The sequence below is a fragment of the Solanum lycopersicum genome, chromosome 3, assembly GCF_036512215.1.
Source record: "Solanum lycopersicum chromosome 3, SLM_r2.1".
NCBI lineage: Eukaryota > Viridiplantae > Streptophyta > Magnoliopsida > Solanales > Solanaceae > Solanum > Solanum lycopersicum.
Window position 1 is genome coordinate 57,373,826 of NC_090802.1, and position 23,118 is coordinate 57,396,943.

General features: G+C 34.4%; 2 protein-coding genes across 2 annotated transcripts; both read right to left on the bottom strand.

The window, feature by feature from the left end:
- CNGC15 (cyclic nucleotide gated channel 15) lies at positions 1 to 13,691 on the bottom strand. The gene is made up of 13 exons (NM_001329227.1): positions 13,603 to 13,691; positions 11,258 to 11,777; positions 9,953 to 10,144; positions 8,716 to 8,814; positions 7,836 to 7,973; positions 7,266 to 7,514; positions 6,776 to 7,036; positions 6,045 to 6,190; positions 5,477 to 5,554; positions 2,536 to 2,665; positions 1,361 to 1,607; positions 482 to 644; positions 1 to 109 (listed from the first exon to the last, which is right to left on the bottom strand). The coding sequence occupies exons 2-13, from the start codon at positions 11,759 to 11,761 to the stop codon at positions 1 to 3; spliced, it is 2,316 nt and encodes a 771-aa protein (NP_001316156.1). The 5' UTR covers positions 11,762 to 11,777; positions 13,603 to 13,691.
- A 1,859-nt stretch (positions 13,692 to 15,550) lies between these two features.
- Positions 15,551 to 21,402, bottom strand: LOC101254177 (serine palmitoyltransferase). Its single transcript, NM_001329228.1, has 12 exons — positions 21,126 to 21,402; positions 20,957 to 21,022; positions 19,278 to 19,366; positions 18,863 to 19,008; positions 18,662 to 18,786; positions 18,496 to 18,589; positions 18,228 to 18,391; positions 17,870 to 18,031; positions 16,942 to 17,068; positions 16,653 to 16,819; positions 16,440 to 16,547; positions 15,551 to 15,897 (listed from the first exon to the last, which is right to left on the bottom strand). Exons 1-12 carry the CDS (start codon positions 21,249 to 21,251, stop codon positions 15,802 to 15,804), a joined length of 1,470 nt encoding a protein of 489 aa, NP_001316157.1. The 5' UTR covers positions 21,252 to 21,402; the 3' UTR covers positions 15,551 to 15,801.
- Positions 21,403 to 23,118: the final 1,716 nt, after the last annotated feature.

A 23,118-nucleotide genomic window follows, 5' to 3' on the forward strand; every position in this document is an offset into this window, starting at 1 on the left:
TTAGCGTTGGGGGCTGGAAGAGTCTGTTCGGCTTTGACGTTTCTTCCTGTATCTCCAAGCAACTTGTATTTGCCTTGCTGCCAGCCCTCGCCAATATGGAGATTCATACCTGACATATTATCAACAAGATGAAATTATAAGAGAGTTGACGAATCATGATAGCTCAGCTGATTGACTACCTAAACTTTCACCTTGTTGGGGGGAGTTCAATTCCCGACCTTGTAAAGGCCCGATGAATTGGAGCTACAACTCAACTTTCAAACATAAATATGCAAGTCTCACATCACCTCTATAGAGGCTTCTTACTAGTTGATCTTCTCATACTCTGTATGCCAACTTAACGGATCTCCAATATCATGAGTATGGTTGTGAAATATTATTAGAAGTCGCGATATTCAGTTATCACCATGTTTTGAGTGTTTTTAAGAAATAAACAAAAATAAAATGCATTGGACAAGCAATAACTGTAAAACAGAATTACCTTAGGGCACCTTGGACACGTGGGCTCCTCAAGAATCTTGCGAAAAGATTAGTGACTTCTTCAAGATCTGAAGCTCGTAATATAAATGCTTCAACATTTGTAAGGCACCTGACTAGTCTGTTGCTCAGCAATCTGTGTCCTGGAATTCTGACCTTTTTCCCATCTGAAAGAACAAAAGGGAAAAGTGATGATACGAAAACGTAGCAATATCTATTTCATTCACACAACTTAGTCTCTACTAAGACAGGAAAAAACTCTAAGCTTATTGAAGCTTTCAGATGGCCTATTCGATAATCTAGAGGACTAAAGGCAGAAAAAGTGTTAACCGTGCTTCGTATGGTCTTGGATTATCTTCACTAAATTGTGAACACTCATCTTCGTTAAATGGGGAAGTCACCTCTGTGATTTGACTGGTTGAAAGTTCAAAACAAATATTTATCTGAAAATCAAAATCATCAAAATACAGACTTGAAAAAACTACTTAATGACCCTGGAAATCCACAGATCTATTGCATCCTGAATTGAACTAGTCTAGAATGCGAGAGGGAACCCTCAAAGTTCAGTGACAACATAGACAATGTTAATTGAGTGGGGAACATACTTTAGGTAGTGCTCCCATTTGTTTAAGCTTAACTATTTCACAATTGATATCTCACAGTTTGTTCACATTTTTAAACAGTTGTCCAAGTCCATGTAAGGAGACCAAATTCCCATCCCTTTTTCGATGTGGGAATTCTTAATAACGTTATAATTTGAGACTATTAGATGCTTTGCTAGTCTAATTAGTCATAACTACAAACTTAGATCCAACATTGTATCATGCATATATGCCAAATATGAATGCACCGACAAGACAATCTTTACAAGATGTGTAATCACCTCTGCTTATAGAAGAATGCTCAAGGCACCATGTGAGGAGTTCTTCCCCACAGGCATCCCCTTCAGACAAGGAGGCCACATTTCCATCTTCTCCAATGCTTTCCATCTTACCTCGAATTATGAAAACCATCTTGTCAACTAGACCACCACGGTATAAAACTTTGCTTCCTGCTATGTATGTTTTCTGTCTCAACCTCTCACAGATGGCATCTATAATAGGTTCATCTAGAAGTGCAAATATTCGAACCTGCAAACAAATAACGTAATGCAGAAGTCATGACAAAAGCATCAAAGATTATACGTTCAACATAAAGATCCATTTACTACCAATTGAAGTTGATGAAGGGAGAGATCAACCATTTATCTGATATAAATAAGTGGACAAGTTGAAATTTGCATGGATAAAACAATGTGTATTTTAATGTACGGAAAACAAAGTAACTCCTTAACAGTTGCACCTCCACGGCTCCACCCAATCACCACCTTGTACCTCCTCCCTATGAACACCCAAACCTGCTTTAGACAGACCTCTACTTAATCTGAATCCAAGTTTCTATCTATTTGTCCCTGACTCCCTTTTAAATATGTTTCTAAACATTTCTTGCATCGACCTGATTGATTACTTCCAATTTTTCTACAAACACTATGTCTCAGTCCCAAACAAGTTGGGCTTGGCTATATGAATACTCACTTCTTTATTTAAGCTCATTCCATATCTTCATCATACTAAAAATGAGTTGTTGTTTTTTGAGCAAGTAAAAATGAGTTTTATAGAGCACATATCCCTTGTTTCCTATCTGTATCTGAGTTTGCATTGATACCAAACATTAAAGAGCACATATCATGTCAGACTTGATGAGAAGCAAGTCTCAATGGAAGGCAAAGTAACCGTGATGTTACAAGTTCCAATCATGAATATCTTCCATGCAGAGGGAAGGCCAAACAGCTTAAATCTAACCCAAACAAGGAAAGCCCCTTTTTTACTTTCCGTTCAATTTGGTTAAACTAAAATTCACACAAAAATGAAATGTTTCAGAAACCACACCTTGATTGGCTAGATCAATGGTTCTAATGAAAAATATATGTACTGCATGTGAGCTCATCTATAAAGAGCATGAGGAATAAAATAATAAATAGAAATAAAAGATCCAAATAATAGTCCAGTTGGAATTCACCTTTTTGATGAATTTAAAAAGATGTCTCCTTATATCTCTTTGAAGATCTTCAGGAAGATTCTCTAGTAGCATTTCTTCATTGACCCCTCGGGTAGCTGCCCAATTATATCTCTCCGCCTCTTGAACTCGCCTACAGGGGAGAGGATCATGCTATTAGATTTTCTTGTAGTACAGTAATGAGAATGGATTCCAAGAAAGCTCATTTCTAATGCACATGATAGTTTATCATTTTGGATTAACATCTCATACTACTGGTGCTTTAATCTGCAAGAATAAAAGATATACAATGACACCCCCTCTATACTTCTAGAACAATTAAAAAGAAGCCTCCCTGTGATCCATTTAGGAAATCACCCTCGCATTACAGATCTCCTAAAAGTAATTTATCTCATGGTCTTTCACTAGAAGTATAGATAGTCTTTCCTTAGTTCCCAAATAATACAATTTCATCCATACAATTTTTGTTATTCTTAATATAATGAGAGTGAATAGCAAAGCCACGACTCGGAAGTGGAAAGGGTGGTCCAATTTACAAAACCATTTTCATGCTTTTGACAGGAAGATTGAAGGTGGTGATGCACAAGTTGGTTAACATCAGATGGATTTCCTCAACGAGAGGCAGATCATGGATGCTGTGCCCTTATAGCTAATGAGTGTGCAGGAACCAGGTTAAAAAAGTAAATAGCTTGGAATTCTATACAAGTTGGACATTGAAAACGCATATCCGCATATGACCATGTGAATTTGGATTTTCTTCTCAATCTCCTGGTCATGTTTGGATTTGGATTTCCTACTCAATCTCCCAAAGGAAATGGATCAAATGGATATTCTTTTGTACCAGCAGAAAAAGATATTTAGTACTGGTTATGATTTTCAAATGCGCATCTTTCCTTCACAAAGGGGTCTTAGACAAGGAGACCCTTTGTCTCTTTTCCAGTTCTTGTTGGTCAGGGATTCAGTGAAATGATAAGAATAGCCCAGTCATAATGGTTGGATACTGATTTTAAAGTAGATAGCAGTGGGCAGTGGGTCCAACACGATGAAAATCACACATCTACTATATGCTGATGATACATTAGTATTATGTGATGTTAGTGTGGAACAAAAAAGGCATTTAAGGCTTATACAAACTGGTTCTGAAGCACTGTATGGTCTAAAAGTAAATTGGAGGAAGAGTTTTATGTTCTCTGTGAACCAATTGCAGGATGTTTCATCACTTGCTGGTACACTGGACTGACAAGTTGGTTCCTCAGCAACTATTTGAGTCTTTTATTGGGTGCAAAAAAATAAGTTACAGGAAAAATAGCTGGAGTGACAGAAAGATGTGAGTAAAGATGAACAGAATGGAAAAGTCAATATTTCTTCTCTGGGCAGTGAACAGATTCTGATCAACAGTGTGCTTTCATATAGTGCAACATCATACTGATATATTAAGCAAAGGTCATGAAAGGATATATGAAGGAGTGTTATACAATTCAACTGCCACTTAGAAAACTAAGTTGCTAAAGAAAATTTTCCAGGTAATTATAACTTATTCAACCAGAAATAATACTTGAAATCATTTTTTCAATAATAAGAAATAACAAGAAAGGGTAGTATACAGAAAATCTACAATCTTAGCAAGTCTGTAAAGGATAGAAACAAAGTCCAAGCCTAGAAAGGCTTATTTGTAACTTGTAAGTAAGGTCACATTCAATAGAAGTCTGTTTAAATAATATTTTGATATTTTCTGCCATTTTAACTACTCAAGCAGAATAAGCCACTAAAAAGGGACCAAAGAAAAGGCTTCTTCTGACTTGTAAGTTAAGCTGAGTGATGCTCATCTAACAAGCTGCAATAGTAGTAATCTTAAATGTAGTGTTTTCCCCATGAATCATGTCGTTTGATTCACTTTGTTTTTTGCTGTATTACACAGATACAGGTTAGCAGGTTGGAGTGCAGTCTTGATTATCCTTCTACACTAGTAGCCACAGTATTACTCTTGTAGCTCTTGTTCCTCGATTCTATTATTATTTGCTGCTTTTTGTATTTCTATCATCGTATTTTTTGGTATAGTTATTGTACAGGTCTACAGGATGCTTTGTCATTCTTTCTATTTATTTTGCTTCTCCGAAATGCTTTTATTTGTGTTTCATCAAGCCGGGGTCTATCGAAACAGCCCCTCTACCTCCAGGCTAGGGGTAAGGTCTGCGTACACCTACCCTCCTCAAACCCCTTTTTGAGTGATTAAACCGGGTATGTTGTTGTTATTGTTACACAGATAGAGGTTGAATACCAACTTCTCTTTCCCCCTTTTCAGCTAGCATACCATGCATTGCAAATCTAAAATGTTTGATGAAATGTACTAATCTATTGAGAACAAAGTGACTTACAACTCCAATGGGTGTAACACTTCGGATGCTGGAGAACAAGACAAGTGCAATTCGAAATAAGTGGAGAAGGAAGAAGGAACTTTGAGCCTCACAAGGGTATGGAAAGTCAATTCTCAAAATTCAACTCCAACTAAATCAAGCAATAAAAAGTACATTTAGGCATCCAACACCAAGACTCACTTGCAAGAAAGGAATGTTAAGGATATAATAAAAAATTTGAGTTTACTCTGTACTTGCATCCCACATAACTACACATTCAGGACTTTGAGGCCACATTGAGCTAAATTAATACATTGTACTAATTCTTTAACTTTGATCCTATAAAGTGGAAAAAGCAGAGTTGACAAACACAGTTCCATCTCACAGAAACTTCAAGCCAAACACTTCAAGATTCAACTGAGATCCAGAATCAATGAAATTGAAGATAGGTGTGAGACTGTGAGATGTGATGATGAACAAAGATCAGGAACGCACTCAACCCAGGGATGCAATCAATCTTTATAAGTATATTAGAAGAAAAACTCGACTATAGAAGTTAGATGTAAAGAGAAAGGAGCATCAGAGGCTACCTTCTCAGTTCTACTGGCAAGCGCCTATGGCTCATCCATTGTTCAACATCACGACGTCTCAGAGACATTTCTAATCTCCTGCAGAGAAAAAAAAGAATATTCATTTACAGCTGCACAGAAAGTGGTGCACAATCAACACAAAGACATACTAACAGTCTAACAGTTACATCCAAGTAAGAGATGTTTATCATGTTATACAGAAAGACAGGCGAACAATGTCCCAAAATTTCCACACAACCAAATAGTTTTGTTATCCAAAAATATTCCTCCAAGTATTCACTTTCTAATTCCCAACACATAACTAATCTTTTTCCTGGAGGCAATGGCCTCATGTTTAAGATGAGAGAAACAAATACAAGATACTTATGTATAACTCTTGGGGCAGAATAATATAGCTACTCTTCCGCACAATATATTTATTTAATTAAATGTCAGTGTTCCCTGAACAGACTAAAAATAGAATGGCAATCATGATTATCCACAAGCATCAAATATGTTCCTTTAAAAATGAGCCTCTCTGGAATACACATATATTGCACTAGTTTAGTTAGAATAATAAAATTTGTACCTGCGATCTAGAGACTGCAGAAAGTTTTGCATGTTTCCAATCAGGAGGGCAAAAAGCAGTAGTCCTATTCCGATGATAGCCATTGTGAACAAAACTTCCCACTCAAAATAACTCGGGACTTGATTGCCAGCTAGTGTACTAATTTGCTTTTTCAAAACACCATTTTAAAAAAATATGTGTCAGAAGTTAATTACCACTCTACGTGACACAAGAAACTCAACGAGTGCAATGTATAAAACTCCTGGGTTGACTCATACAGGATGAAATTGTATAGATATTATTGTGCCAAAATATGCTCAATCTAAGCTGGGTTTCGAAATGTTTCTGATTTTCACTCAATTACTTCAGTGCTATTTTTCCTACTTGTAATTTTCTATGCCATTTCCTACTGCCCTAGTTTCAAAACAAAGGATAAGGGTATGGCAATATCTAAACAACATAATATGCAATTTGGATCTAAATCTGGAAGTCCCCACAAAACAATGAAACTTTTGCCTACCATATTACTTGACAAACTGCTTGGGGACAATTGACAAAGAAGTCAAGTTAAGGTACTCTCCCAAAAAGGTAAATAATTTTTAATGAAGAAGTACTCTAAGAAATTTATCAAAAGCTCTGCAGTAAACCTATAATCCACTAGAACATGTTATATAAATTTCATATTTTAATTCAGCTGATATTAGAAATATGCAGATCATAAACCCACAGTCGTGAAGACTGGGTAAAGATACCTGGAATCCCCAAAACAATGAGTACACATATCTTGTGACAATACTCCCTTCAGTGGTTAGGTTAACAGCTTGTTCATAGATTCCATAGTCAAAACCACCATTAGTAAAACAAGCAACTGCATCAGAATTGTTCTTCCACTGATCCCATGTTGTATCCCACCTAAACTTTCTGTAGTCGTTGCCATGACCACAGTCTATAAATTCCACACACCTCGCTATCTTTGATTCACGACAAGCATCTCGAAGACATTGATTCACCCTCTAGAGATGGAGGAAAAAAGTTAAAGAGGATAATTTTGAAAACAAGGATAAAGCAATTGGTAGGAAGCACTTCAAAATTTCCAATATGTTTGTTTCACACATTTCCACAAACCCCTCTAGCCTCAGAAGTGTACAAAGAAGCAAAAGTAATGGCTATATCATAAACAAAGACATAATGAAATTGAAGTAAGAATAGAACAACACAGTACTATGAAGAGCATGTTTTCACCTGTAAACCAAAAAGATACCAGCATGAGCCCACCACATGGCTTGATAAAACAAAAGTGAGAAGATTTATGAAAAAATTTGCCCATGCAGACTCAAATATAAAACCACTTGGAGACTGGCCAGCTATCAAAGGCAAAAACCTGCACAATCTGGGAATGTACTGGAGTAATATAGCAACCCTCAGTAGATTCTTTGCGTAATTTGCCCCAGATGATGCTATAGACTTGGGTAAAATCAGCAATATGATGATCTGCACATTGTGAATATTATAATTATGCCTCAAAACCAACAAGAGACAGAGAAGACACAAAGGGAATTAACTTCACTAATAAATAAACGCCGGTGTACAGGTTGGGTATAATAAAGCCAAAAGAAGGTTGTCCTACACTCCTACTACAATCAATTAAAAAGTGGGTGTTATTACGTTCATGGTGTACATAAAAGCACTTAGTATGTGAGAGAAATAACTTTTCATTACTAATTCTATCAGCATTGAGTCCAAGAATATCTAAATTATGGAGTACACATATATGAAGGTTAGAGAAATAGAATTGAGGAAAGGCACATTTACCTGAGGAAGTGGTAATACGATGAAGAAGTCAACAACAAAGTATCCCGAGAGATAGTTTATAGCAATCTTTTTAGGGTGGTCAACCAGGTCACCTGCGCCCACCACCCTAGATTCAGGGGCAACATAAGCTAATCGGAACTGCATGAAAATTGACATCACACATTATTGAAATAATAGACAAGAGAACAAAAGTGAGTGTCAAACACTTGTCTCTATGCAGGAAAGTGGGAGTAAAGGAAGCAAGGTCAACCAGCTTTGAAAATCTATTAACTATTTAGTTGGCTCATTGAATTAAGCGAGCATTAAATGCGAAGCAGCTGAATTGTCAATAAATACATTTAGAATAGCTTTAATCTGCAGAAGTAAAAAAACGTCATTCTAGCAGTATAATTCTGGAAAAATAAAAATATTGTAAAACCAACCGAGAAATGACCAAAAGAGCCAGTTATGCTGACAGGTCACCAGCAAAAAGGAAGAACAGATGACATCTCATATCGTCCGTGTTGATAAAATAATAAGTAAACAAAACTGTGCTCTCTTTAACAGCTTAAGATTTTAGATGAGATGGTCACACACTTCAATATGGTATCAGAGCAAGCAGAAGTCCCAGGATCAACTTCACCGCCACACATGATCAAAAAAGATTCATGTGATTGACCATGAAAAAAGAATTGGGCCCGCACATGAGGCGGCATGGTGAGACTATAATTAAGTAAATGGAAGTGTACTTTTTCTAACCGCTTAAGCTTTTAGATGAGATAGTCACTCATTTCAACCGTGCGCAAAGAATATTAATGTTAAACAGGTAAACTGTTGTTGCTAATCAGAGAGGAGATCAGAGAGGAAAAGGAATTCAGCAGAATGAAGTGGGAACTGTTACCTGAAGAAGAATGTGCATTAAGTAGATAATATCAGTGATGCTCCTCAAAATCACAATAGTTGTTGTCAGGGGCCAACTTAGCATTATGCATTTGTTCCCCTAGAATCAGAACAAGAAGAATAATCTTTTAGAGAATTAATTAAACTACTAATCTTGTTTACTATATATAGAAAATTCTGGCACTGTGAAAAATAATCCTATGAGCGAGAGAGAATGCAATTCCATGTTAATACCTAATAACAACAGAACTTTTGGACTCAAGATCCACGAAAGAAAGGAATGTCTCATATGAACAAAATTTAAAGAGTGAAATGTCTCAAGATCACAAACATGCCTACAAAAGCATATGACTTCTGCTTTGGGGCTGTTTGGTTGGTGGGATAAGAATATAGTCCCGAGATAAAATGTGGGATTATTTTATAGTTATCCCATATAGAAGGTGGGATAGCTAATCTCACAGGATCACCCAACCCATGGGATATCCTAGTCTATCCTATCCCAACAAATAATTTTAACTCATATCCTGAAAGCATAAAACCTTACGAGATGCCGAGAATTGAGAATAACTTCAATTGAACAGATTATGTCCATTAATCTCAGGCATAAGAAAGTGCTCTATGTTCTTGAGGTAAGAATGGCCTACTCTAGATTCAAATAGATTATCCATGGCATGATCTTGTGTTAATAGTCAAATCACAAACCTGTCTTACACAGCTAATCAATACTGTTCATGTATTTCGCAGCTTACCTTTGTAGTATTTTATAATTGACTGATCATCTCCATCCTAGGGACTGAGGGTGGTATTGATATTTTTGCATGAAATTGCGTTCTTTATTATGCATGACAATTACAGAGAGAACATTATACCCATTTGTGAATGTCCTGTAGTGTTCACTAAAATTTCAGAAGGAAAAATACTTTCACTATATTAAATCAGTTCTGTTTCTGCAAAAGTTATCATCTCTTACCAACCTATTCACTTCCTATCTGCGAGAAATGAATTAGCAAATCTTAGATAGTAGTAAGCCTCAGTGGGTGAGAAACAGAATCACTTGATTCTCTTTTCTTAGTAAAATCATGCCAAATAATGTGAACTATGAAAATATACTGCATATACCTAGATTAAGTAGCACTAGCTAAGTGACAGATAATGATACAGATTTATATTTGTCTTCCCTCTTAACCAAATTAAAGAAAGGAAAGTAATTTCTCTATGATTAAACTATAAAAGAATACCTTTTGGACACAAAGCGAAAAGAAGAACAGAGGATCAATAAATACTGCAAATAGGCATGAGATGACAAAAAATTTGTTCCACTTCTGCACAATCTTTGCATGAGGATTCATGACGCCAGGAATATATGGATGCAAGAAAGAACAAGTTCTCTTCGCCCATCCTTTTGCATCTCCATACAGCACATTATGGAACTGTAGATAAGCACAATAAGAACAACAAAAAAACACGATAATTTAGACAGCTTAACATCCAGTGAAATATTTGGAATTCATGCGAAATGAAATAATATCTAAGAGCAACAGCTGAAGTACCTCAAACAACGAAAATTTAGAGAAATCCACAATGAAAGAGAAAGAAGTTATAATGGCTTTAAAGCCTTCAATGTGCACAGGCCCATGAAGTTCTTAAGCTTAAAATTTGCATCAACTGACAACAGAGTGTGACTACTCTATTCCTCTCTTTATATTTCCATTTCAGGAAACGACATGGAACACCATCTGCACAGAGCCTCAACTAACTTTGAGGAGGCAACCATTCCAATTCAAGACTCATCACAACTGTAGAAGCGTAATTGGGAGGAGCTTTATACTCATCACTGAAGGAAGTTTCTAGAACATCTTTCATCTCTATTTTCAACATTTCCACTAGGCTAGAAAGACTACAATTAGCACAAACAGAGACAAATAGGTAAAAGTCGGTGTATTTTAGAATTGACACTGGGAGTCAGTTATACCTTATAATCATACTTGTCGCCTGTTAATATCTGTGTATCACAGACATATAGTTATCTACTATTGATATAAGAGGCACCGTAAACTCGCAGGGGCGTAAATTCAGTAAATATTTAGGCACACAAGGATGATAGGTAAAGGGACAAATATACTTTCAATTGAACTAAGGTTATTCTTTTTCTTTACTTATTTTGAACTTGTAAGGTAGTAATTCTATTAAAAAAAGGAAATTGACACTACGTTGGTGCCAGGGAATTATAGTGTGACATGGACAAGTCATTCTAATAACGGATATTGGAACTGGAAACCACAAAGCTTTCATTATTGCCAAAACCATAATCGAAGATGACCCAAAGTTTGATCGTTATGGATTAATCAGTATATCATCAACTTGAATGCATAAATAGGGGAAGTCAATTGGCCATGCATAGTAGTTTACCGAGGAACGAGGGCCATAGATGCATATTTTAAAAATAGTGTTCATGGTAGATAACGCTAGAATAGGGACACTGAAAATCACATCATAGCAGAAAGCTAGGAAGACATACATTTAAGTTGAGCAAAGTGCAATACCTTGTGATCAAATATATCTGAAGACTTCGAATTATTTTGCCGTGCTTTTAAATGGTAATAGGTTGGACATGTTGTGCAGTACGGATCGTTGCACATGCCCAGTTGTCCAGACTTAAAGAGATGTTCATTTTTCCCAGTGTAGTCATTATTACGCCAACCATTTCGTTCTGCACTGCTAATTGAAGGATATCTTTCTGTTGGAGGCAGAGTTGATTTATGCACTACTGCAGCGGGAGTGGGCCGAAAGCTATTCTCAGGCTCGCGACCAATATATAATGGCCCACTCATTTGAACCAATGAAGTTCGCCTCTCACTTCTCAAAGGACCAGTATAGCCTACATAACTACTATCATTTTCAAATGAATCTATAGAGCTCATTGGCATTGACAGGGATGCACTCCTTGTCCTGTACGTAGAACGTCGATTTTGAAAGGCGTCATTTCCATCAGACTGTGGATATGATGGTGATAACATCGGCATCTCATCTTTTTCAAAGGTGTCCATCCCTTATATAGTCAACCTGCAAGAGGAATTTAAACAGCATTTTCTTGAAGAAAAGCTTTTGCCAGAATCTTGACTGTTTAAAGAACAAAAGATGCAAAATGACTTCACAAGTCTTTGTAAACCAAAACTACAAAATCTAACAAAAAAATAAAAGTGTACCCAAAACAAATTTCTAAAGTAAGCTAGATTACTTGACGCAAATTAGTAAAGCAAATAGCAGATTTCCAAGACTGCAGAAGGAAAATGGAAAACTACCACCCAAAGCAAACCAAAGTTCTCAGACAAAAGTATGGTGAGAACTGAAAAAGTTGCAACATACATTATTCAGTAGTTGTGAAGTGACACTTACGTGAGTGTGCATTCATCTCGCAAGACATATAAATCTGTATAATTTTGTTCAAATACTTCCACAGTGCTGGGAATCCATTAGAATGCATTGAAAATTTTAAATTATCTTAGATAAAAGCTTGTATCAAGAGAAAATCATAAATTAGATTCATTATGAAATAGATTATTGCTCTCCTTAGACTCTAATGATTGTCGAAAGGTGTCACATGATCTTATAACTGTCACTCTTAATTCGCCTTTTCTTCCAATCCTATAAAAAGTTGTCTAGCAGCTCAACAACCTAAAACTCTCTTCAAGTAGAAATCATATTCACAAAGGTATGAGATCATCATAGGAAATGTGTGTGTGTGTGTGTATGTATTATACATATGAATTTTATGGAAGGGGAATGCTTTTCCTACAGTAATGTGTGTGTTGTGTGTATGTATTATATATATGATTTTTATGGAAGGGGAATGCTTTTCCTACATAATTGATGCCTCGAAAGATTTCACGACCAGTAACATGCTGCGTTGAGCCTAGTTTAACGTGTCTGAATAAATTTTGTTCACTCTAAACTGGAAAATTTTATGCAACACTTGATAGAGTGTAACATCATTTGACAACAACATACCCAATGTAGTTTCACAAAGTGGGTCTAGGGAGGATAGAGTATATGCAGACCTTACCCCTTATTTCACTTTAGAGGTAGAGAAGTTGTTTACGATAGACCCTCAGCTCAAGCAAAAACAGTCCAAAGCAATTTAGCAAAAGAAGTAACGGGAAGTACATGAAATAACAAATAGTAAACAGAACACTACTACCACAAAATAATATCTCTAGCATCATTTGACAATCTGTCAAAATCATCAGATTCAAACCCTTTGTTATATGCATTGCAGGCAAGTCAAATGCTTTCAACAAAAAGAAGTACATCGTATAAAACCCTCCTTATCTCATACCCATCATCTCCCTCCATTATCTTTAAAAAAAAAAAAACAAGAATGGAGAATGGGAAAAGCTTTTATTTTTTTTAATGACAGTGGTATCCTCCACTAATTCCATGCGGTACCGGCCACAAACCACCTGCTATCACCGGTGACAGGTAGCAAGTAAAATGTTTCTTTTTTATCTCTAGTGAGTTTTGAACTTTGAGAGATTACGATTCTCAATCATTTCGTTGACCACTATATCACACCATTCAGTGCAAAGCTTTTACAATTTTAAAATCATGAAATGATTTAGAATTTGCTTCTAAGATGAATTAATTGGGATAAATGCAGGATTTTTTATGCATGAACAGAGTATACACTTTACTCTGACTAACAGACGCAAGATTCTTGTAAACATCGAAAACGAAAAGCGGATAACACACTTCAATTTCAACGTAAAAAACAAAAAAAAAATCACAAAACCCACAATTCTACGCAAAAGGACTGAAATTTAATCTAAGAAACTATGTAAAACTGATAATTTCGAGTACACAGAAGATGAAGAAAGTAAGTAAATTAAACCTGATACAACTCCAGAAGAATTATGGGTTCAATCTGCTTCCGGCATTAGGAATATCAGAGTAGCAAAGAAACAGCAATGGCCAATTAAAACGACCAACAATTTTATTTTTTTTTTAAAAAAAAGAAAATTGATAGAGAAACAAAAGGAGCCGTGTAGGAGAAGGGAAAAAAAATTAAAAACACGACTTTAAGAAGACTGACTGAAAGAGAATTGAAATTTATTACTTGGTCGTCGTCTCTAACAACTCGTGCTTTTTCTATGACACCCCAAACATTTTTATTTCTATTATTATATAGAGAAAAGAAATTTGTTAGCACTTTTTTTTTTATTTCTATTGTTTTATTCCATACAAATCTAAAACATAACAAAAAAATATCAAAACTCTAGATTTACTTTAATACTTACTTATAATAGATTTTTCTTCACAATGAAGTACTAAAAGACATACCATAAAAGTGAAAAACAAATGATGTTATTGAAAGATGTTTAAATAAAATAACAACATAATATTAATTAAATTTCAGAAGTAAGGTTTGAAAAGATAAAATATACACAGACTTTACTATAACTTTATGTAGGTAAAAAAACTGTTTACAAAAGAGGCTCGATTCAAATATATATATTCCAAATATTAAAAAAAAGTATAGCATATCACACACACGAAAAAAAAAAAACTTATAAAAAAAACAATAAAATAATGAAAACACAATAACAACTAAAAAGAATTATTAAAAAAAAGGGAAAAAAAGTCTATCACTTTTGCCAAGTTCAATAAAAAATTTAATGACACCACTCTCAACTTCTTCTCCCATATAGATCAATAGATATTTTTGAACCTAATAATTATAACTTAAAGAGCTCTATGCGTGAAATAGGAAAATACTTAAGAGTATTAATGAAGTAGTAATAAAAACTGAAAATTATCTCTTTTTAAGTATATGTTTTTTTGTTTGATAGGGCTGACCAAAGTAACACCTCATATTTTTAAATAATTATTATTCTCTTGTAGGCATAATCTGCGTGGGTCGTTATCTGTTTCTTTCAATATTTTATTAATTAGGGCATTCAATATGTCATGCATTCTGCATCCTCCTTTTTTCCTTTTACTATACTATTTCTCCCTTCTTACTTTCAACTCATTTGACCCAGCAAAATTTATTAAAATAAAGAGAGATTTCAAACAAAAAAAAATTAATACTTTATTTTTATAAGTGTAACATAAATTGGATAAAACTTATTCAAACTAAGAAAATGATCCTCATAACTATATATGACTCTTGTCACGATTTACTTTTATTTCTTTATTTATTTTCCTTTTTGAGGTCTCTAAACATTTAACCGGTCAACATAAAGACCTGGTGAACAGAAGGGGAAATCTCATTCTTTAGATGACAAATTAATTATTAGGAGCACTGTATTATATTTTTTTCAAGTGTGGCTCCTTTGTTTTTTCTAGTAGAAACTAAGCCCCATGTTATATCTAGAAGACAAATGAACAAATTTGATGAAATTCATATAATCTCATTGATCGGCAGCAAAAAAAAAAAAGAGTGAGTATAAACTCTAGCAAAAAATACAAAAGAGGAGTGAACGAATTGGCAATATTGCGCTCTTGTCGCCCCTTGTTTCGTCTTTTTGCCTCTCTCTATCTCCGCCTCATCTAAAAAATCTTCAATACTACAAATAATTTTATTTTTATAAAATGATGATGTCAGAATCAAACTGTGTAGTAACTCTTATCGATTATTGCTTCAAACAAACAAAATTATTTTATTAGTATTTACTTATAATTAAATTTTTATAACAGAACCTACATTTACGACAAGATTTTCAACTACGAGTCAAAACTAGTTTCAAGAACCGTCGAATAAACGACTGGCGTTTACTCCCAAATAGATAGAATTACAACGCAAAGAGGACCACCATATCAATACCAACAATCAGTCGTCAATTTCTTTTAACCAAAATCCAACAAAATCTCCACTATTCACAGTTTATCAGCCTTTCAAGAAATATTGGACAGTGCTTTACATTAAGGTAATAAAACGTAACACTATCTGAATTAACAAGTTACAACTTTCTGTACAAGGAAACAACAAAATTTCCACACATCATATCCAAAGGATTTCAAAATCATACACGAAGAATAACTAACAGCTTAGAACCTCCTTCGGAGAACTAAAAAAAAACCAGAGTACTCATTCCAGCTTGACTCTGTTTTCTTCTACCTGCTGTTTCTGTGGCTCGGCAGGGAAGTATTTTATTCCAGTTAGATCACCAACTTCGCTGAAAACCTGATAAATGCAACTTGTAATGAGCTATCAGTATTGCTAATATGGAAAAAAATTTATATTGATACTCCGCGCCCTGATATGGTTATGTTCTCTATTACAAGATTTATTAACTGAGATATCTAAAAATATGTCATCCATGCATATGAGGATCACAATAAAAATTCTTCGATCATCAAAAATAGGATCTCAGCTTGGACCAACTAACCAAAAAATGATGAATATAGGAAGGTTGGTGTTCCACACTAAAGCTCAAACCTAGCAGTTTCTTATAAAAGGAGCATGGATGAAAGAATAATTACCTCATCATTTAGCACTAAATTATGTGGGCAATGTTTTAGTTCAAACTGTCTAAATTAAAAAGATTACAAGGACAACTCCATTAAAGAAATATCATAAGTGCAAGTGACAAAGTGATAGCTGATAACTCATCGATCAAAGGTTACGCAAAAGGTTATCCTGAGTGCAATTTGTGTTGACATAGTGAGAGTAGAAGACACGAGAATTTGCTCATAAGAAATGACTAAAGGAATTCAAGGTCTAACCTCCAGTGCTTTGTTAAGATCTTCCCGTGAGTGAGCTGCAGAAATACATATGCGCGCCCTGGCCAAAAGTAAAGGGGTTGCTGGAAAACCAACTATCACTACAGCCACCTATATTAACAGTAAACGAAGTAAATTCCCAGATAAGATTTACTGGTAAATTTAAATAATTGCCAATATACTAAAAATTGAGCCTGAAATGACAAGATATTGTACATTATGTTTGAGACACTCCCGTGAAAAGGCAGGTATTTTTGCAGGATTGTAGATCATGATGGGCATCACAGGAGAATCATTGTCCCCAAGGACCTCAAAACCCATCTTCTGTAGTTCTGATCGGAAAAAGTTGCTATTTTCACGAATGCGAGCCAGCTTCTGAGCTCCTATAATAACAAAGTAGCTCTTATGATGAGTACACAATTTTTACAATGCCAGTGGTCCAGATGCCATTAGAATTATCACAAGCTGCTAACTAGGAGCGAATTTTGATAGTCAAAGTTCTGACCTCTACTAGTACCATCTTCACCAAGTATAACCTTGATAGCAGAAATGATTTGTTGGGCAGCTGGAGGCGATATTGATGTGGCATACAGATGAGCTGGGCAAGAATACTTCAAATATTCAATAAGTTCCTGCAGTTGTTAAATGTCAAAATCAACTATAAAATAACATCACATTTACCTAAACAAGGGCTCTTCAAGAAGCAGCTGATAAGGTGGAAAAGAAAAATAGAATAAGAAAAAATACGCAAAGTAGTCCACCAGCAGTGTAAAGCGAATGCTATGTTGCAAAATAATAAGCAAAAGGCTCACAAACACAAAGTTAGACATATCTGCATCAATGGAATGTTTAGCATCAAATTAGGTTTGCTAAGTTTGACATAGTTTCACTTGTTTTTTCTGGATAAGGCAAGATAAACATAGTTCACTTGCTAAAAGTTAGGTTTTCTGGATAAGACTGGAAAACAATATAAAAAGAACAACCGATGAAGATATCTCTAACAGATCCAGGCCTTCAAACAACGTGTAAAGGGAATTCAATACCAGCTAAAGACTACATGGAATTCGAACAGAAAACAAAAGACAGATGCTTTCTTCTTCTTTATCTACTCTGTTTTGGGGATAAAGAACAAAAGGCAGCTGTTTATTCACTCAAATTAAAATCTGAAAGATAATAATCTCATTGTTGCCCCTTTGAATCTTTCACTAAGATGAAGTGCGTCAGCAGAAGTGTCAATAGTTTACAGATAGGACTAATAGCATAACTGTCTGACACTGTAAAAGTAGTGTATGAATGTCACTTTGATTTCATATTCCACCCTATTTGCCATAGGACCATGCACTTCAATGAATTCTACAAAAAAGACTTTATCTATAGACAATGAGAAAGAAAGTCAGCTAGCACCATTATAAGAATGCACTGAAGAAACATACTTTAGATCCAGCAATATAACCCCCGCATGAACCAAATGATTTTGTGAAAGTTCCCATCATAATGTCCACATCAGCTGTGTCAACTCCCAAGAGCTCACAGACTCCCCTTCCTGTTTTTCCAACAGCTCCAATGCTGTGTGCCTCATCCAAGTAAACATATACCTGCAATGAGAAAAATACAACCCAGACAAAGATGCATAAGAAAATTAAACTTATTGGAGTCTCGAATAGCATAAGAAAAGAAATTAGTCCCCAAATAAACGAGAGTTCGGTAAAAGTTGAGACAATGAAGAAATAGAAGCCTAGCTCTTAGAACAATTAATGATATGATCGAACCCATAGTTATACTGTGGACTACCTTGTATTTCTTGCATATGGCGACAATCTCTGGAAGCTGACATAGCTCCCCTTCCATGCTGTATATGCCCTCCACTATAACAATTATCTTCTTCCATGGCCTGTGTGTTCTGGGTTGTCCCTCAGCAATAAGTTCTCTCAAAACCTTCTCCAAGTGAGAAGGTGCTACAGAATTGAGGGCAAAGCAAATCTTGAATAAGAAATCAGAAGCACTCATCATAGACACATGGTATGGCTGAAAGGACAAAGCCCAAGTTGCAGAAATTTACTGTTATGTTGAAAAACACGAATAGTAGCTCCAGACCCTCGAGCACCATTTACGATAGAGTTGTGGTTGAGAGAATCACTGATAATCAAACCTCCCTGTCAATGACCAAATTAAAAGATAAATATACCGCGAATAAAACATGAACAAATTTTACAAACTATTTGTACCTTTCCGATCAAGACAGGAAGTATGGCTGAATTTGTTACGTAACCCATGCCTGTGACAATAGCAGCTGGCTTGCCAACAAAATTAGCCACACATTCTTCCAATTCCATATGGATGCTTGTGGTACCTGAGATGACAAAATTTTAGAAACAGAGTTTCCTACTCACGGAGACACAGCCGCAACTTCCACAAATCATGCTTACCTCCATCAACACGGGCACTGCAAGTGCTCGCAGAATACTTTTTCAAAGACTCAATGACACGAGGTGTACAATATTCATCCGATGCAGCAAAACCAAGGTAATTATATGAACCCAAGTTTAGGCACCTTGAAACTTGAGTGGTTCGCCTGCACAATGTGCAAGTACATGAAATACAGAAGTAAGTACAGAAACATCAACTTCTCCAAAACTGTTGGTAATAGCTTGGATAATATATAAAAAAAAAAAAACAGACAAGTAGCCCTACAGGACCAGTGACCAGAGAAGCCAAAGTAACTTTACCTTCATAGTTCTCTAATTGTAGTAATGAAAAGACAATGGGAGAAATTACAATACCGAGGAGAAAATTTACAGAATATCAAAATAAAATTAATTGAACGCAAAGACCCATACTCACTTTAGTGTCTTGTTATTATCATTAGAAACACGCTCCACCACATCAAACCAAGCATCAGGAGGACTACATATTGGCCGTCCAAAGCAATCCTACAAGTAATGATGGTGTAATGTATATGAACCAAAAACCAATGCTTGCACAGCAATGAATAATCAGCAACGCCCGTTTGGCCATAAATTTTCCAAATAATATTTGGGAAAAATTTGGCAAATAATGTTTGTCCATACAATTTGTCATTATTTGGCAAATATTTTTGGCAAATATCCCAAATTTCCAAATACTAGTTTTTTCTAGTATTTGGGCCAAATATCATTATTTGGGATATTTTAAAAATTAAAATTTTACCCCAATCTTTTATCTTTTACAAAAACACCCTCTCTAGTATTTGCTTGCGTTGTATTACATCATTTTTTACGTGAACACCAAAATAGTGATGAAATATTTAGTGAATATTAAATAATGATATGATTGTTGATGAAAATTATTAAAAATTGGCTTTAGGTAACAAAGTCATGTACTTCATCTACTTCACGATGTATGGAATAATTTTTGTTGCACTCACTCCAAATTACCACATTGCTTCAGTGTCATGGACATTATTTGTTATTGTTGTAACTAACATTCAATTGACTTCTAATACAAACTTTTAGTTAGTTTTGATAGTTTTTAAAACTTGTGTGTATAAATCATATTTTTCTAAAAAGGTGAAATATATTTCCCAAATTTTATGGCCAAACACATGGTGAAATTTCACCCAAATTTTCACTCAAATAATATTTGCCAAGAATATTTGGAAATCTATGGCCAAACGCTAGCTAACTTTTGGTAAAGAATTTACTTTTTTCTCTTGCATGCATGGATACCAAGAATTAAGGTTTCTTAGAAATAGAAGAACTCAGGATATAAAGCACAGAACAATTCAGATTGATACACACCAATAGGAAGTAAACTGTAAAGAAATTTTCAACCTCGTTTACTTGATGAAGCCCTCCTGTTTTACTTATAAAGCCATCCTCTCGTTTACATATGGATACTAAAACCTAAATATTCTCTAGCTCTAAGGGAAATAAACTTCATGTCTTCCTTTTCAGACAAAAGCACATACAATCCACCTTCTACTGTTTCCTCTTCTTGAAAAGTCCCTGCAAATAGATGCTGATCTGTTTGGTGGCTGATATCTGAATTTCATCCCAATCGACTTGTGCATCTTCTCTATTTCACTTAGGGGCTAGATGACTGGACATCTGGACTTTATTGTTTCCTCTTTGCTAGGTGAATAGTAGGTAAAGTAACTCAACTTTTTTGTAACATAACCAAACTTCTCCACGTAAAATTATTCCCTAATGGTGGCACATATTTAATTTAAAAATCTTACATACTGATCATTTGAGTGAACAAAGCAAACTCAAAATACTTTTATTCAGTTTGTCACATAAGCAAACTTGAAAAGCTTCAGAAAGAACAAACAGAAAGGTGTAACGCAGCCATTAGCGGAGTATGTTTGGGTCTCCCATATAATCACCCTTCTTATTACAAGATACTTGCTTAAATTTGAATAAGTGGAAACACATAATAACAACACAAAAGGCAACAAGCAAGCAAATATGCTACACATGCTCTTCTTCATAATTAACAGCTAAAAGTATGCCTTAAAAAAGTCTGCAATCAGGAGAAGTTACCTGAATGCGAAGATACAGCCGACGGATATAGAAATCTTCAAGTCCTAAGCAGATCGGAGCATATCCCTAACATTCAAAATAATTTTTTTTTTTAAAAAAAATAATCAATACAAATTCAAGCTCATTCTCAGTATCAAACAGGACGAAGCAGAGGTAGGGAAAGTAATACCTGAAGATTGCTTCCACGCCACCAATCAAAGATCTTCCTGAAGAATTCACGGAATTGACCGAATGCAAAGAGCAATCCATAGCTGAAGTAGGTTGTCAAGGCGGTCAAGTAAGGAATGGTGATCATTTTTTGACCGGTGTAGATCGGATCTGAAGAAGCAGAATCCGAGATCTCTGATCAGAGAAGAGAGAGAGAAAGTGAGGGGAGAGAGAGTGGAAGGGACGAAGAGGGAGGGGGCGGGAGCTGGAACAAGGGAGGGAGAGGATTGGGTTTTGACAAAATCCAATCCCCTCTAATTTTTATTTTTATTTTCTTTTTTTTCTTTGCTCTTTTGATTATTCAAAAACGAGGGAATGTTTGACTCGTGCTTTTCCTGGAAATTTATAGACCGTTTTTGAAGTACCACTACGTTTTGCTCTGATGATTGTACTTCGTTTTTATTCGTCTAAGCAATGGAAAGGAAAATTGTAATGTAGTGTCGAATACTTTTTCATATTTTGAATTTTACGTTATTTTTTTATTTAAATTTAAATATAATTATGTTGATTCAAATCAACATTTTATCTATTCAAATATAAATATCAATATGCGAATTTAAATATAATAATTATATTGATTCAAACCAACATTTTATCTATTCAAATATAAATATTAAATATATAATTGAATATAAAAAAAGAAAAGGAAATGAAAATTCAAAACCCACCAATTTTGAATGTTTTGTTTCAAATTTGGGTATATGCATATGAAGCAACGACAACGGGTCCCTTGGTGTCAAAAAAAATACTTAAATATCAAGTTGACAGCCAATTTGCTCTTCATTTTCCCTTTGTCGTTGTTCAAATCGTGTCATATTTTAGCGTGCATTTGGATACGTTATAATTTAAAATTAGTATTTGAATATGCAATATTGATTTCATGTAATAAAATTTTTTAAAACAATAATTAGAATTTAAATAATAATTTTAAGCTTTTCTCTTTCTTTCTATATATATGATTGATTAATAAGTCTAACTATACTAACTAGTTATTGTTATGATTGATCAATTGATTTAACATAAAATAACGTATATCTGAAAATTTATAATTGTAATTATTTATTTAAAAATTAAAATAAACATAGATATATGTGTTTTGTCAATATAGTTTCTTCAGAAATTTTGATAATTGATGTTTTATTTACTAACTATGATTTGCTAATTTGATAAGAAGATTGTATAAGAATTAAAGAAAGGTTGCACAACTTATAAATTTTCTATGCTTGTTATAAAAAACACAATTTAAGGAATCAAAACATATGTCCTAACAACTTTTTTAGTTTATATGATTTTGATTTCAAATCGTATGTCCAAATATGTCTTTTATCAGTGGACTTATTTTCTCGGATATTTTTTTACATTTAAAAAATTATAAACTTTCGTGCTCGAAGTTTTCTTTTATTCTATACCGATCCTCTTAATATGAGTGCATTTAAAGTTTAACCAACTAACATGGATGGATTTAATTCAATCGTTAAGGGAGCTCAATAAATAAAATAAAAAAGTTATTACTTGGGTTCAGAGAAATTGGAACGAAACGTATGTGTAGCTACAGTTTAATTTTTTTAAGCTATATGGATATACTAACATATTAATTAGTAAATTTAATTAACTATGAATTATCAGTTTTTTAGAAAAAACTATATGTATTTAAATAATCATTATTAAATAGGAAAGATATTAATATACACATAATAAATGTAGTATGCACATTTTATGGAGCTATGTTCTTTATACTTACCTTATTCAATATTTTTCTCTTTTGATATACATGTATTAATATCTTTTTTTTCCATAAAAGAAAAATATATGTACACTCGAACATTTTATTTATACACATACAATTCTAAATTTTATATATATTAACACAATATCTAAAATTGGGATAAATATGTACCGAAGAGCTTTGGAGAAGACATAGACATCTTTATTCTTCAACCTAACAAATGAATTTG

Bases quoted from the DNA above. Each gene is read 5' to 3' on its own strand.
- CNGC15 (NM_001329227.1), bottom strand. From the start codon at position 11,761: ATGGACACCTTTGAAAAAGATGAGATGCCGATGTTATCACCATCATAT. The intron at 10,145-11,257 runs GTATTGCACTTT...GCTTATCTACAG, and splicing joins CAGATATATTTGATCACAAG to TTCCATAATGTGCTGTATGG. The intron at 6,191-6,775 runs GTATCTTTACCC...GTTTTGAAAAAG, and splicing joins CATTGTTTTGGGGATTCCAG to CAAATTAGTACACTAGCTGG.
- LOC101254177 (NM_001329228.1), bottom strand. From the start codon at position 21,251: ATGATCACCATTCCTTACTTGACCGCCTTGACAACCTACTTCAGCTAT. The intron at 18,392-18,495 runs GTAAATTTCTGC...TCAATTCTGTAG, and splicing joins TCGTGTTTTTCAACATAACA to CACCTTCTCACTTGGAGAAG. The intron at 16,820-16,941 runs GTCAGAACTTTG...TTGTTATTATAG, and splicing joins TGAAGATGGTACTAGTAGAG to GAGCTCAGAAGCTGGCTCGC.